Source organism: Phaethon lepturus, unplaced genomic scaffold (genome assembly GCF_000687285.1).
Source record: "Phaethon lepturus isolate BGI_N335 unplaced genomic scaffold, ASM68728v1 scaffold6994, whole genome shotgun sequence".
Lineage (NCBI taxonomy): Eukaryota > Metazoa > Chordata > Aves > Phaethontiformes > Phaethontidae > Phaethon > Phaethon lepturus.
The window spans coordinates 46,246-62,449 of record NW_010533890.1 but is presented as its reverse complement, the minus strand read 5'-3'; the positions used below and the strand labels follow the sequence as shown (position 1 = coordinate 62,449).

At 42.6% G+C, this 16,204-nt stretch overlaps 1 protein-coding gene across 1 annotated transcript in view; it reads left to right on the top strand.

Moving 5' to 3' along the window:
• Positions 1–1,269: 1,269 nt before the first annotated feature.
• The window catches only part of DCBLD1 (discoidin, CUB and LCCL domain containing 1), a gene marked incomplete at its 5' end in the record, with an annotated part of 20,929 nt that continues 5,994 nt past the window's right edge, over positions 1,270–16,204 (top strand). Inside the window, 9 exons of the mRNA XM_010285341.1 lie at positions 1,270–1,407; positions 2,564–2,615; positions 3,354–3,426; positions 5,166–5,299; positions 10,234–10,274; positions 11,561–11,776; positions 12,505–12,635; positions 14,485–14,632; positions 14,722–14,838. Coding sequence (XP_010283643.1) covers positions 1,270–1,407; positions 2,564–2,615; positions 3,354–3,426; positions 5,166–5,299; positions 10,234–10,274; positions 11,561–11,776; positions 12,505–12,635; positions 14,485–14,632; positions 14,722–14,838 — 1,050 coding nt within the window. The remainder of the gene's footprint in view (positions 1,408–2,563; positions 2,616–3,353; positions 3,427–5,165; positions 5,300–10,233; positions 10,275–11,560; positions 11,777–12,504; positions 12,636–14,484; positions 14,633–14,721; positions 14,839–16,204) is intronic.

Below are 16,204 nucleotides of genomic sequence, written 5' to 3'. Positions count from 1 at the left end.
CCGCAAGAGTCTCAGGCAAAATGAAGAGGCTCTTAGGAAGGGTAACATTCATTAGGAAGGGTAACACTCATCAAATTTGCACTGTGATTTCTTGGATCTTGGAAGTCAGTTCCAAGTTGCCCTACAGTAGCCACCACTAGGAAAAATCAAAATTATCCTTTTTCCTCCCAAGGACTTGCTTTAGGATCCAAAAGCTATCATTTACCAGAACAGATGGGCTGAGGGCTTGTAAAGGGTCTTATTTGTTTTTTCTCTTGGGGAGAAAAAAAACCCTGCCATTTTACAAAAATCTCTTCTTAGCAGTTTATATTGTAAGCGTTCTCATAAATTCAAAAAAGTGTACCCAAACTGCGTTGGATTTTCTGTGTCATCTGTGCCTGAGGGCAGCCAGGGACAAGTGTTTGCACCCAGGTGTGGTGACAGAAAGCAAGAGCAAAGACTATGGCAATCTCAAAAGCAAGCTCCCCTTGGGAACTGACTTCTGAAGATACAAGTGTAATTATTAAGAGTCTGGGCACGCCTGCTGTCACAAGAAAGGAGTGTCCCAAAGACTGTTCCAAGATACTGCAGTTGGTAGCTACAAAACCCTTATCTAATTCAACGTAAGCACAAGGCTCTTGTCTCCCTGTCCCATTCCCTTCATCTTCCCCTTTCTCTCTCTCTCTTTTTTGTTTAAAACACTAGAGGCTTGAACTGTATACTTCAATGGTCAGATGATGTTTTTAAAAGGAAAATGCACTAAGAAATTTTCTGAGTAAGGTGGCAGTGCCTTGTAGTACAATTTGTCTTGTGGCACACATGTCCTTGAAAACCAGGTACCCTGTTTGTGACCTTAATCTTTCCTGAATGGCTGCTGTGCTACAACAGCATCAGCTGTATGTGCCTGGAGAGTTTATCTAGGGGACCCCGTGTAGATCCCTTGGATTGCCTTTGAATGTTCTGTTCTTTTCTCTAATGAGTTACTGCTGGTTGCAAATGTGCTGTACTTCAAAGACTTAAGGGCATTAATCATTCTCTTAAGGCTTATGTGATGAGAGAATTGGATGCTGGAATTGCTACCATGGAGAGACAATTGGATCCTGGCCACTCCTTGTCAGGGTAACTTTGGAGCTCATACCCATAAAGGACTGAAGCCAAAACCCTTTTGTCAACATTTGGATTGGTACTGAAGGAGAATGAGTGTGTTATGAAACTCTTTGCTAATCATGAGAATATTCCAGCCTAATTATGTCATCTAAACTTTTGAAATCTTCTTTGTTCTGTCTGTAGGGCCATACTGTGGTAATGTGATGCCTGTCCCCAAAGAAATCATTCTGGATAGCAATGAAGCAACTATTCACTTTGAGAGTGGAGCCCATGTGTCAGGACGAGGCTTTCTGTTGTCCTATGCCAGTAGTGATCATCCAGGTAAAGTGAAATCCACAAGTACTGAAGGATTGTGGCCAGCAGGTCAAGGGAGGTGCTTCTGGCCCTCTACTCTGCTCTGATAAGCCCCCACCTGGAGCCCTGCCTCCAGCTCTGGAGCCCTGCCTCCAGCTCTGGAGCCCTCAGCACAGGAAAGACATGGACCCATTGGAGCGGGTCCAGAGGGAGGGCCACAAAAATGATGTTAGGGATGGAACACCTTTCCTATGAAGAAAGACTGAGAGAGTTGGGATTGTTCAGCCTGGAGAAGAGAAGACTTCAGGGAGAGACGTTATTGCAGCCTTCCCGTACTTCAAGGGGGCCTGTAAGAAAGATGGGGATAGACTTTTTGAGCAAGGCCTGTAGCGATAGGACAAGGGGTAATGGTTTTAAACTAAAAGAGGATAGAGGATAGTAAGGATTTTTCACAATGATGGTGGTGAGACACTGGCACAGGTTACCCAGAGAGGTGGTAGATGCCCCATCCCTGGAAACGTTCAGGATCAGGTTGGACGGGGCTCTGAGCAACCTGATCTAGTTGCAGATGTCCCTGCACATTGCAGGGGGCTTGGACTAGATGACCTTTAAAGGTCCCTTCCAACCCAAACTATCCTATGATTCTGTGATAGTGGCATAGTCCCCCCTATTTCATTATCTTCTCTACACACACAGACTTTAGCCCAAATGTTTGGTCCTAAATATTTCCATATCAGCATGAACCATGATATTTTTAATAGCACGTGTGGAAGAAGCAGTTGTAACATTAACCAGATATAATAGCTGCTGAAATCTTACCTGAACAATTTGCAATACAGGCCCAGTGAAAGAGAAACTGGGTACTTTCTCATTGAAGTTCCACTGTATTTTGGACTCCATCTACCACTCAGTGATAGGATGAAGGGATAGGAGAGATTAAGATTTGATCCCTACATGTAATATTCTGGAGGTCTGTGCAACTTTGTTGAAGGTGTAAAATGTAAGAAGAGTAGGAGAGGGAGATGAAAAGAATGAGGGAAAACCATAGCTGTTGCTTTCTATCTAATAAAATTACTTAAGTGTTATACAGAGAGATCTTTACATGTAATTTCATGTGTAGCCAAATATTTGTCTGTATTTTTATGTCCTGCAATGGGGATTGATATTTGTAAACTTTTCACAGATCTAATCACGTGTTTGGAACGAGCAAACCACTACACAAAGGCTGAATACAGGTAAAGGTTTGCAGCTCTCTGCGCTGTGGCTTGCTTTGCTGTAGCTGTCATCTGGTCCAATTGTTAGAAAATGTCATATAAGGCAGGTACAGTCTTGGGTTTCTGCAGAAGTGATTTTTTTTGAGCTCTGATGCTATAATAGTCCACGGCTCAGTTCTGAGAAGCAGTAGTGCAGAATGGAAGTCTGCAGCCCAGAAAAACGAGGGAATAGAGTTGCGGAGCAAGTCTCATTTGGGCATACATATACATGGCATATGTAAAAAGAGTTTCCGCTTTGAAATTCAAAGTAGCCTCAAATTCCAGTGCTTCTCCTGAGAGCAGAGCACGCCCTAGCTGATACAAGATTAGCTGAGGACAAGCTATAATTTCTTGGTTCCTTGAACCTTGTGATAGGATTTGAAATGGTAATAAATTGTGCTCTTCTGGCTGTTGTCTGGATGTGCATGTAGGCTTCTTATCTGGGCTGTGCTGAAAACTTGCATGGTAGCATTTCTAAAACCTAAGAATGAAACAGAAATGCCCTTGCAAAACTGCTTTTCTGGTTCTTTGTGTGCTGCTGTGTGCAGTCCGCTGATGAACTCAAGGGCCCGTTATTTACCTCCCAGACTCACTAACCATCAGCCAGAACTTGCTGCTGAAATATTTATCGCTTTCAGAGCATTTCTTTTGTACAATTTTGTTTCTGTGTATCATCACTACAGTTCGTATTTTAAGCAAGCCTCTCTTCTCTCACTACAGCAGATACTGTCCTGCTGGCTGCAGAGACATAGCAGGTGACATTTCTGGGAATATCGGCGAAGGATACAGAGATGTAAGTACACAGGATAATGAGGGGAAGTTTATAAAGACAGAAGAGAGAAGCATAGCACAACTTGGTTTCAACTTTTGCTGCTTGACTTTTGTCAGTAAATCTTCCCAGCTGTGTTAGATACACCTTTTATTATCAGTATATGCGTATGTTATCCGTATATAAGCATACGGAGGCACTTTTCAAACAGACCAATCAATTGTGTGAGAACAAAGTTCACTGATTGTCAAATACACCTACTGACTTGCGGTTTCTGTCTTTCTGGGAAAACCTTGCATAGGGTTTGTCCCTCTTGAGGCAGTGCTCACCCATGTTCTAAATATTCCTACAACGTCAGCTTTTACTTGTTTGGAGCCCGTGTGCTTTTCTTTTCTAAAGTTATCTCTTGTAGGAAAAAAACCCAAAACATTTCAGTAACATGCAAATTTTCTTTAAGATTATGCCTGCAGTATCCCAGCAATCTGCTGTTATGAAATAAATATTATACACTGCCTAATCACATGCCACTGATAACTACCAACCTCTTGGGTTGTTTTAACTGATCCTTTTTTGAAGCAAAGACGTTGCCTGAGTGGTTGCATTTATCCAGTTTGTATCACACAGTGCTCTGCACTCTGTGCCCCTCACACTGGGCTCTCCTCCCATTGTGCCTGTGAAATCTTTACGTCTCTCACGGTGGAGTAAGTTTAACCATACCACTGAAGTAAAATCCCACTCTGTCACAAATACTCAGCAGTTGCTGCGTTTCCAAAAAAGAACACAAAAGTGTTCACGTTTAACCTGTTCATCCAGTTATTCGAGCATGCCGCTCCAGAGGAAAGTGGCAGAGCTGAAAAAAACAAAGAAATGCCATGTTACATTCTCATTAGCTGGAGTTATTCCTGCCCTTCGGTTTGGGTGATTAGGAAAGAAAAGCAGCACATGGCATGACTTCACGCAGATTTTATCTGTGCTGAGGAATTTTTGAAAGAAGTTTTTCCTCCACCGCTAAAGGGGATTCAGCTTTTCTGATGTGAACGACCTACTGGGCTCCCCTGAAGAGCTGCGGCCTTTGTCCCCAGCCCTCCTTCGAGGGGACAGCCCAGCACCCCAGCTTGTCAAGTAGCGTAGCCCCAGCTGGCCCCGTGTGAATGGGAATGTCTCCTTTGCACCTTTCCGCTGGCCCTTCTCTGCTCTGTCCTAGCCCAGTGGTACGTTATTGCCACCTAGTTGGCACACAAGTTATCCCGCCTGTATTCTTTATACGTGCTTTATCCCACCTGAGACACTGGCAAATGGGCTATACTTACTCAAAACCCCACGGCAGCCAGTCACCACATAGCCAGATTTCCTAATGTACGCCATGACTCAAATCCTAGGGCGCAGTAATAGATGGGTCTGCCTTCAGGCAAGTCCATCAAGTAATTACCATTTTCTCTTTGCAAAGAAGAGATGCCTTGCCTTTGACTTTGTTTTCCCCCAAGAGTGACACAGTACTCATTAGGTTAAAACCTCGCAGCACCTTCTCAGAAGCAGATTATTTGCTTTTTCATTTGGGGGAAAAAAAAAAAAAAGGTGACTTTTGGAAACATTTTTTTTTCAAAGACTACTGTTCTGCCCCTTTCCCCCCCTTATTACTCTTGAGCTTTTGCCAGATTTTATGAGCTGTAACACCTGTATAATAGCGGCTTGAAAGTAAAAGCATTAGCAGTTTGTCAGATTGATGCTCTGAGCTTTGGCTTCTGATGGATTCTGCCTTTCAGACCTCACTGCTGTGCAAGTCAGCGATCCATGCAGGCGTTATCGCGGACGAGCTGGGCGGTCAGATCAGCATCACCCAGCAGAAGGGCATCAGCCGCTACGAAGGCGTCGTAGCCAACGGCATCCCCTCACACGAGTGAGTACCGCTGGCAGGGCTGACTCCAGGAGCAGCCCCTGGGCCACAGTGCCCTGGCCAGATAGCAGAAGCAGGTGGGGATGCTCTTTTGGGGAGGAAAAGATGTTGGTTGTGGGTCTAGGGGGTTTTGGGCTTTGTTTCTGCGGCTTTATTAAAATGGTGTTGGCATCAGATATTGCAAAATGTTCCAAGTTTTCAGTGTCTCTGTACCGTGTAGGGTAGTATTATCTTCTTTTTTTTCGTCTTTTCCTTCCAAAACGTATTTGCAAATTACTTTGTTAGCAGATACATGAAAGTACGATGTTCTGCACCAAACACCTTTAATCAATGTGCTACTAAATCAAGATAAATTCATGTTAAAGGTTAAAAAAAAGCTAGGAAGAATGAATAAATAAAAAGTGCTGTTGAGCCATAGGGGATTCAGCGAACAACTTCTTAAACATTGTGCTTTTGACATGTTCAGAGTTTTCTCTCTTTTAGAATATTTATAGTAAGGGTGTTATATTTACCACTGATCTTCTGACTTTTAATTGCATTGTTGTTGAAGTAGAAATAAATCCTCTAATCTCTATCCAACACAGTAAGCCCTTCTAGCAACTGCCTCTGTCATTCCTGTTGGTTTATATTTTTTAATTTTCAAACGTTATCTGGATTTTACCTGAGGCTTTTTATTTTTTGTAGGAAGGGAAATCTCCTCAGTCCCATAGGCTACAAGAGCTAAGGGAATATGGGTTTTTTTATACTTTTTTCCTGTTTTCCCCATGATTTCTCCACATCATCCTGACAATTTTACAGTCATGGTTTCATTCATGGGGGAAAAAAACCCTCAACATTCATTTGGTCTGTTGCTGTGCTTAAACTTCAGCACAGATTGAAATGCTTTATATATAATGGCAGTGGAGTATACAAAGGTGGGTAGCATGTAGACCACTAGTGGAAGGCCTGTAAAGCCTAAATATTTTCTATTTTTCTTACACATGTCGCTTTTGAAAGTTAATTGCCTAAGAAAATGAATATAAGGTTGTCTCAAACAAAGCACAACTGAAAGCTCAGCTCAGGCACCAAACATAAAACAATGCTCCATTTGTTTCCATAAAATAAATAATACAAATTCTTTCCATCACACATGCCAGCTTAGTGAAACCCTAAATTAAATATTTTGTGCCTTAACCAAAGATGTTACAGAACCATTTACATACATTTGTATGTTCGTGATCCTTGAGTCACTAACTCAGACAGTAGCGCATGAAATGTTCTCATGAAAGGCAGCTGGGATTTCCATTTGTATTTTTTTCACAGTATGAGAGCTAGTGGGCAACAAATGAAGCGTAGAACACAGCCAATGTAGACGTGCTGGGGAAAAACACTGTTTGCATAATTATCACCTTAACTGCCAAGCATCCTTTTAATGTTGCTATTCACAAAATATCCTATACATTTCACATGGGTAATAGAAGTACTCAAAGAGATGCAAACTCATCTCTGTTACATCAAGTAATTGGTCAAGCACTGGAACAGGCTGCCCAGGGAGGTGGTGAAGTTACCATCACTGAAAGTACTCAAAAAACGTGTAGACATGGCACTTTGGGACATGGTTTAGTGGGCATGGTGGTGTTGGGTTGATGGTTGGACTTGGTGATCTTAGATGTCTCTTTCAACCTTAATGATTCTGTGATTCTGAGTGGGAAAACTCCCATTTACTTGGAGGAGAGCTGGAACGTGCACTTCCAGGCTGAAGCCAGCCTCCAGGGCTCGGGTTTAGCCCATTTAACGTGAGTCCCCTCTGAAAGAGCACCCTGCCAAGGAGCGCAGCCCCCTTAGCTCTCCTGCGTACCGGGGCAGACAGAGGCACTCGTCGAGCATGATGCACATCTCGAAGGGACAGAAGTGCCCTGAGGAGACAACCGTCATTTTCTACAGATTATACAGAGAGCTGTAGGTAACCCGGGTCCTACTATGTCGGATGCCTGCAAACTAGATGGCACAGATTTTGAGAAAAATGGGAGTGTGAGCACAGCGCTTCCCGGGATGCTTCTGCTGCTCCTGGCAGCTGGGACAATCCCAGGAGCAGATGAGCTGCTGGTGGTAGCCCGTTATCCCAGGAGAGGGAAACTGGAGGATGCAGGGAAATCATTTTATTTCAAAACATGAAAAAGTGTTCCTAGAAATAGTGGGCCTATTTACTAAGAAAACAAACCAATGCATTTCATGCTTTAAAAAGGCTTTTGCAAGAAGTGTTTCCAAAGCTGCATGACGTCCCTGTACTCAGGATGCCCACACGCTGCAAGTAATACCTGCGGAGCAGCCAGTGCTGTCAAGAAAAAAACAGTGCTTAGACAGCACTGCTTTAAGAGCTTTTTAGACTTTCTTAATTAAAAGCTTACTTAAGTTTTAAAAATCTCATTTGTAGTGGATTTCAGTATTAAAAATTTAAATTATTTTGTGACTTGAGCTGAAACTGACCTCATCAAAAGCTGCTGCTGGAGTGCATCGAGCTGTTAAATATCTGTGTCGTGATGTGGTGGTGGAGTTACAGCTCATTCACCCATGAGCCCACAAAAGCTGACCTTGGCCTCCCTGCCTCCGTTTTTCAGTGCGCTTGTTATGCTCCAGCATCTGTGAGGCTTTCGGTTGTCATGATCCATGCATGGACCTGCACCCGCAAATGCTATACTGAAGATCAAGTGGCTGAATTTATTGGGCAGTCCTGATGCCACAGTACAAATATATGGGGGTTTAACTTGGTAACACGACCTGGCTTGTGACTGTACATCTGCGCGCGTGACATCATTTGTCTTTGAAAATGGGAGAGACCGCATGCTCATGAATTGTGAAAGATGAGATTTGGGGTTAACCTGCACTGCTTATAAAAAGCTTGCTTGAGACCGACTCTGGAGGAAGGGAAAGGATTTGATGCTAACAGAAATTTATTCTGGGAAGCAGCATCCTTTTTTTGCAGAGCTACCAGCACAGGTCTCCCGTGCAGTCCTGCCACCAGTACTGTTGGCAAGGCAGGATCCTGAAGGTTGTCAGGAAAATGAGAAGCCAGGGTGATACCATTCCTTAAAGGACAAAGTGAAATTTGTGTGACAAATGCCACCTGTCACATTAGGAAGCTGATGAATTACCACTTAGTGAATTAGTTTGTCCTCTTCAGTGACTTCCAGAGTTATAGCAGAAATATTTCAGCTTGATTTCATAGCTTTATAGACCTTAGAAATGCTAAACTTCTCCCTTTCTTTGCTAAAATTGTAGACCTCTGTTTGAAAGGGATCTCAGTGAGTTTTTTATTACAAAGCATCATCTCATAAATAAATGTTCAAGCAGCGCTGTGATTTCTGTTTTGTGTAGGCTTTACTGATCACCACAGGGTTTTATTTTCTTCTTTCCTCTTGAAATGGATTGCTTTGTATTCACTAAGAAAGCAAAAACTGTTTTGGCTGTAATGTCAAACTGGTTTGCAGCGAGCAGAGCACATCTGATCGCCCTTGAGGATTGCCTGGGGGGAAGATGTGGGAGGCAGAGCTTGCTTTATTCCTTCTAGTTACTCTACCACCTACATGCCCAAATAAATCGGCTCCCTCCCAGTGCTTTCCGTCATCTCTGAAGGGCTTCGTTTGCCTGCAGTCTTAAGTTTTCCCTCAGTGACAAAAAGCAGCAGTGGTTTTTTTGACCTTGACATGAGACCACTTTCCCGCTCCCCGTTTGCAGCGCTCTCAAAACATACAGCCGTGCCCACCGCTGTTAGCCCACAGACGGTACCTCGGGGGAAATTTTCCTGGCCAGCAACAAAAGGCAGCCTGGAAGGGAGCTGTCTTGTCTTAAATGCTTAAATGCAGAAGTTGTTTTACTGCTCGGTCACGCTGGCTTTTCAAAAGGGGCAAGTGATGCGTGCAGCTAATCAAAGCAATGTTGAAGGGGTCAGATTTTTAAGAAACCCAAACTAATTTCACGTTAAAACCTGGTCTTTTATTTTAATTAGGCAGTCAGAGTCATCAATTCTGGAATGAAACCTCAGGGGTATCTCGATGGGAATCAAAGTGGCTCCATGGGAGGCCAAGGAAAGCTCAGCATTCCCTCACAGTGGTGATTTTATCTTGTCCTACATTGTGCAGGGTTGTATGGAGTGGTGCAAAAAATGGCTTTTCTCCTGAAGCAAAGCAGTCCATGTCAGACGGAGGAAGGAAAGGGGACCCGTAGACGTGATCCTGTTAATGGAGCAAAAAGAACCGTTCCTGGTGGGAGCTGTTGGTCCTGATTATAACAGAACCGGTTCCCACCGGTTAAAAAAGATTAAAACAAGGAGTGGTTTTCATTCAGTCTGGCTGCGATAGACCTGTAGCCAAGGCAGGAACGGTCAGAGCTGACGTGGTTTAGTCACCATGACGCGTAACTGTTCCACGGCGCTCAAGGCTGGCTTTTCTTCAAACTAGATGTGGGCTTAGACTAATAGGAAGTCACTGATTTCAGTGAAGTTGCTCTAATTTAAGCTACTGTAGGTGAGCAGGGTCCTGGGCCCGGTGCTGGAGCAGTGCACCACCAGTAGCTCCAGGCTCTGGAGCTTTCCCATTCCTGGCTCTTTGGAATGCTGTTGTGTTGCTGGTCTGAGGAGCAGAAGGGGAAAGCCTTCCCACAGCAGTACAGGGCCTGTGCAGGGGGGAAAAGCAGAAGCGTGCTGCAAGAGTAACAGGCTGATGGGATGGGGGGTCCCTTTAAAGCAGAACAAATGCTCAAAACCATTAAAAAACTGACCTGAATTCAGTCACGGTGAGAGACGCCCAAGAGTGCTCTTACAGGGGTCAGCACCCCGCCAGCAAAGTAAGCACTATGTGGCCAGAGATATTTTGCTAGATAAACAGTGATTCTGAAACTGTATTTCAGCGTTCCCATGACTGCCTCCTGAAAGGCTGAATTACCTTTTTCTTTTCTTACAGTGGTTCACTGTCAGATAAGCGGTTTATATTTACTTCAAATGGTAAGAATAATGGCTTTATTTTTAGCTATTCAAATTTCACCTTTTTATTTAAGTGTTTTCTGTAGAAGTTTTGAAAAGCAATCAGGAGAATGTCAGGCTGTGTCTAGGAAGGATATTTTAGGACAGCAATTTTTTTAAATCGGCAAGTGGAATAAAAAAATTGAAGGGATCTGAAGTGAGCTAGAGAAAAGTAGACAATAGGAATAGGTCATTCTCACATAAATGAGAAGATGAAATAGTATTCTGCTGTTACTTTTCTGGTGCTAGCATATGAAAAAATGGCAATCAGACAATCCCATTTTTATGTACCTTAGGTGGCAGAAAACGAAAGCAGGTTTTTTTCAGACATTTATAAATTCCATCTTCGTTATACAAGGAGAGAACGAAAACATAGAGAGGAATGAAAATATATTTACATTGCACTGATACAGAACGAGTTTTTGTTTATGACTTTCCAAGATGCAAAAGCATCTTTAATCTGTCAAGCTGTTCATTTGCATAAAATGCAGGAAAGAGGGGGGAAAAGTTCGCACTCGTTCATTTGAATTATATTTCAGTCAACTGAGGTAAAATCACTTACTATTCCACTGAAAACTGTAGAGCATGTATAGGCCTTTGAAACTGCCAGGGAATTATTTTTAACTTCATTGAAACCTTATTCCACTGGCCTGTTTTCTCTGAAGGGCCTTGATATGCAGAAATCTTGTGGGTTCTTTGGTGGAGTTTGTAATACTTACCTGCAGCTATTATCTTCATGATATCACCTCTTGGCAGTGGTATCAAGGAGCTTCTCTAATGAGTAACTTTCCTAGCCTTAATTACAGGTGAGACTCATGAAATATTTACAGTAATATGTTCCTTTCAGTACAGTGCCTTCATCTGAGAAATGTTTTGTACAGCAAAATTAGTTAATGCCAATCTTGAAACATAAATATTATGTTTCAGAAGGAAAATTTAAAATATAACAAGTCTTCATATGAATGAGACTAAACTGTGGAGATTAAAAAACAAAATGGCAAGTTAAAAATAGCAGTTGTAGTCAGCAGGTGTCATGTATGTAGGAACTAAATTGGTAAAGGAGAGGGTCCACAGTACTCTGGGACTGATCATCCACTACAGATTGACTGGCAAACACCACAGCTAACGGACAGCATCAGCTAGCATTAGATTAAGCAGCATCTGACTTTGCTGTTGTGGGTGGTCTTCATATGTTGCTAGCCTAATATAAAAATATGCTGTGAAAACACAAAATAACTCCTTCTGTCTGCCTGTCTGGGGACTCCTAGGCTGCAATAGATCTCTCAGTCTGGAAGAGGGATTCCTCTCCAAGAGCCAGATTACTGCATCTTCCTACTGGGAGGAGACCAATGAATTTGGGCAACTATTCCAGTGGTCTCCCGACAAGGCTTGGCTTCAAGTCCCAGGATTGGCTTGGGCCTCTAACCACAGCAGCAATCGTGAATGGTTGGAGATAGACTTGGGAGAGAAGAGGAGAATAACAGGTATGTCACTGTCTGATTATTATAGGCTGGAGTTTCAGCTGGAGAAGAAACTAAGTGCAGTTGAAAAGCTAATAATGCACTAATGCAATGTTTCTTTCATTAAATGTAATGAAATGTTCTGCATTGAGGAATATTATTTTCATATTCAAGAAATCATTGCTATTTATAAGACTGGTCTTCCTATAGGGATATAGGATTGGACTCAACTGTCATGTATGCCTGATCTGTAAACATGCTGTAGGCTGAGAACAAAATATTTACAGAGGGACCTGTAGTCTGGATGGATGATAAATGACTGCTTATGACCTATTAGTGATGCAGTTCTGGAATCTATAAGAAACATTAAAGTCATAGCCTTTAAAATTATGGCCCAGGTGAAACAAATTCCTGTTTCCAACTCCTGGTTTAGTTGTAAAAATGTAAACTACAGTTGCTGCTAAAGATGTAAAGATTGCTGATATGGACCTTAATATCAAAAAGCAATTACCATTTTTGGAGTCATTAATTTGGGCTCTGTTAAAAATTCCACTGCTCTAAATTCACAATTTAAAACTGATTTCCATTCTTCACTGAACTTTTAAACTCAATTCCAACATAGTTTGAAAAATAAATTAAGACTTTGAAGGCAAAGTTCTCCAAATTGTTTTGGCTTCTGTGTTTGCATTTGAAAATGTAACTTTAAAACAGACACTTAACAAATGAAAATGTATCTTGCATTTTGTTAAAAGGGATTAAGACCACTGGTTCTGGATCCACAACACTGAATTTCAACTTTTATGTGAAGACATTTACAATGAACTACAAAAATAACAACTCGAAATGGAGAACTTACAAGGGGATCCTGAGCAACGAAGAAAAGGTAAGGGAAAGTGGGAGGCGTAGGAAAACACAGAGCAATAATGCGTACACTGCCTTGACGTTGAAGGGCAGGCTTTCACTGTCAAGACAGATTAGGAGTTTCAGACTTGTCTAGACTTGGGTTGTCTTCACCAGTGTAATTTACCGCCATGGAGTAGATAGCGAGCTTGTCGAAACAAGGATGTTATCCAGGGCTTGCTCAAGTTGCGACACACACGCAGGGAGGCATGTGTATGTGTGTATCCTTCTTTTAAAATAAAATATGGTGTAATTAAAGCTGTATAACAGGCTGCTCGGGCAAGTCTTTAGCTCAGCTCAGCGCTCGCCTGTGCTAGGAACACTGCACCAGTGCAGAAGCATTGGTCGGTACTGCACCAGCAGAGCTGAGACTCAGCTTCAGATGCACTGGGATGGTCAGCCCACCCACCCACCCTCCCAACACACAAGCAAAACAACCGCCTGGGCACAAGCACAGTGCTGCTGGTGAAGCTGTGCCTGCGGAGCCAGCTCCTGCTCGGCTGCCTTGTGGTCAGCAGGGACTGCGCCGCTCCCCGCCTCTCGCTGGCCAGACTCTTCTGACACAAGTGGGCACAGCTCCCATCTGTTAGGAACTGATGTAACTGAACATAAAATAAATGCTCGTACACCCAAACACCTGTCCACGCAGCAGCTTTCACAGGCCCTGAGTGACTTCAACAATGAACAGATACAAGCAGTGCAGCTAGCTCCTGCACACAAACGATGTGCTGCACAGGTTTGTCCTGAAAACCTCATATATTCTTTCAAACAAACAAAAAAACGCCAAAGCAAAAGCTCCCCTCCCTGCACCCACAGCATTCAAAGTCAGACCTTCACTCATCGTTTCTGAGGGAGCTCAGCTTGCCTCAGGATAAGGCTCTACCTGGTCCTCAGTCCTGACAGGCAATTTTTAAAAACTTGGTAGAGCTGTAAAGAGATTTCTTGCTAGCTCTGATTTTCTTAGCTTGTATGGAAAGGAATGTCACTGTGCATCATTAACTGGTTTAAGATTTTTTTAAATGCTAAACTTATGAGGTGTTGACCCAAAAAGTGAAAAAGCAACCTAGCAGTGGCTGAATTGTGAAGGCTAGCTATTTAAAATCTGCTGGTTTTCAGTTTTCCACAATGACTTGTTATTTACAAATAATCTTATGAAAGTATTATATATGATCTTAGTTTCAGTTAAGGTGTGTGACAAAACCTGTCCCATCAGAACCCCATGTGGCCTGGCATTTTATCTAAGATTGTGAAGCTCACTTCCCTATCTCATCAGGCTTTTAATTTCTCCTAGATCATGCCAAAGCATCTCTAAGAACTAATTTTGCAAGGACGACTGTTCTGTACATGGGCTGAACTGATTCTGGGAAATACTGTAGAAGTGCAGGGAAAAGGAGATGCAACCATGTAGTTAATAGTCACTCTTCAAGCTGGATACAGAAAGCTGACCATTTTACTAAAATGTCTAGAAATATTTCACTTCAGTTTTTTCTTTTTACATTTTTATCTCCTGTTGCCCAAGTAAGGGTGCTGCAGTGCTATTAAATAAAAAATGACAGCATTACACCAGCATACATTAACTAGAAATTACACAGAATTGAAACAGAATGATAATCTTTCTTCTCAGAGCTAACAGCAAAATGTGATCATCTGTCAGAACTAAAAAGACTATTTCTTTCCAGAGGTCTCAATTCAGAAAATCTTGTGGTGGCATCCCAAATTAACAATATATTTTAGTTTTAGGATCATGAAATGCTTGAAGTTGGATGTCAGGAGCACTTTGAAGAAAGAGACTTTTAAAACGGAGCAAACAACGTGCTTACATTTCGTTGCAGGTATTCCAGGGCAACTCCAACTCTGGTGACATAGTACGCAATAACTTCATCCCTCCGATAGTGGCCCGTTACGTGCGAATTATCCCTCAAACTTGGAACCAAAGAATAGCATTGAAGCTTGAGCTGATGGGTTGTCGAATAATGCAAGGTATGGGGTAAGCAGCACCCCCCAGGCATGGCGCCTCCAAGGCCCCTTGTGCTACCACATTACCACTGATGCCCCCTTCTCTTTTGCAGCTAATAGTTCATTTACTCATTCAATGTGGCAGAAACCAAGTCAGAGCACAGAAACCTCCCTTGGAAAAGAAGACAGGACTGTTACAGAGCCTATCCCATCGGAAGAAAATAACTTGGGTAACGCTACCTAGTGCTGCATTTTCTCTAGGATGCATCATGGCTTCAACCCAGCCTGGGTGAACTTTGGACTTTCTCACAAACCAAAACTTTTATTTTCCGGTCAGATTTTATTAAAGGTTAACAACAGAGAGAAGAGGGAGGAGGATAGGTTCTTTTTGTTTTAAGGCACAGAAGGAGATTGAAAGCCTTAATTTTCCTTGATGTGTGAAACATCAGGCTTTGGTTTCCCTGTCATTATTGGTTTATTTGCCACACTCAGTAGCTGGCTCAGGGAACTATACTTAGCACTCGTCAGCATTTTTTGGAGGGACTCTTCCTCACACTCTTCCTATATTTTGTAATTTTTGTAATATGTGAGGCAGTGGTCTCACAAAAATGTTACCTTCTCTCTACGCAACTATGCCTCCTCCCAGAGCAGGTCCCCACGCACGGCTGCGTAATTAAATGGTTGTCCATAACGTCTGTGTTCATGAGGGCTCAGACAACCTTAATTTGCACGCTTCTCCCTGAATTTGCAGTCTTCATCCTTTAATGTTGTGGCACTAACTTCTTAGAGCTTAAAAAGCACACAAACAAAATTTGTTGCTTATACTGACTGTTTAGTGGACCCATAGCCAGGCAGAAATTACCAGACCCACTACACAAAACACTGCTACCCATTAAGTAGGAATTGTTAGTTGTAGGAATGTCTCTGTAAAAAAACCAAACTGGTTGTAAGAAGCTCTCTTCCGAAACTGCATCCGTCTTTGCCAAGAGCAAGCTCAGTTCATCTGTGCAGCGGTACGGGTAAATTGTATCCATGTTCACTGAAAAAGAAATCTGCTGAGATTTCATCTGCTAAATTGTAAATACCCTGTAGACGCATGTACTACCTTATTCTCACAGCCTGGTAAGCGGCTGTAGGAATAGCGACTGGTGCACTCAGTGACGCAAGAGCCACCCCACTGCTAATTTTCAGGTCCCTGCTCTGAACCATGTTGTGTTAGAATTTAACAGGGACTAAACAGGTTTTTTCATAGCTCCACTCCTGGAAATCTTTGAACTATTTTGACTGAAATATTTCAACCAGTTCAGCATGAGCCAGATACACGGCGTGTAAAACTGCAGCCTCATTTTGCAGTTTTATAAGCAACTGAAAACTGAGTGTAAGTGGCTTTTTAAAAGTTACCTAGTGTGTAATAAGAAAGAACTGCTCTTTGTAAGGATGCATATAGATGTTAAGCCAAGTGTCAGCCTTGAGAAAGCCTATTTAACTCCTTTGTCTCAGCACTGTTCCACATAGGTACATGGCAACCAAGGATGGCCGAGGAGTGGTCTTGCAGTTTCATAGTTTTACACTTTCATGCTCTCTTGCAAGGAGCAT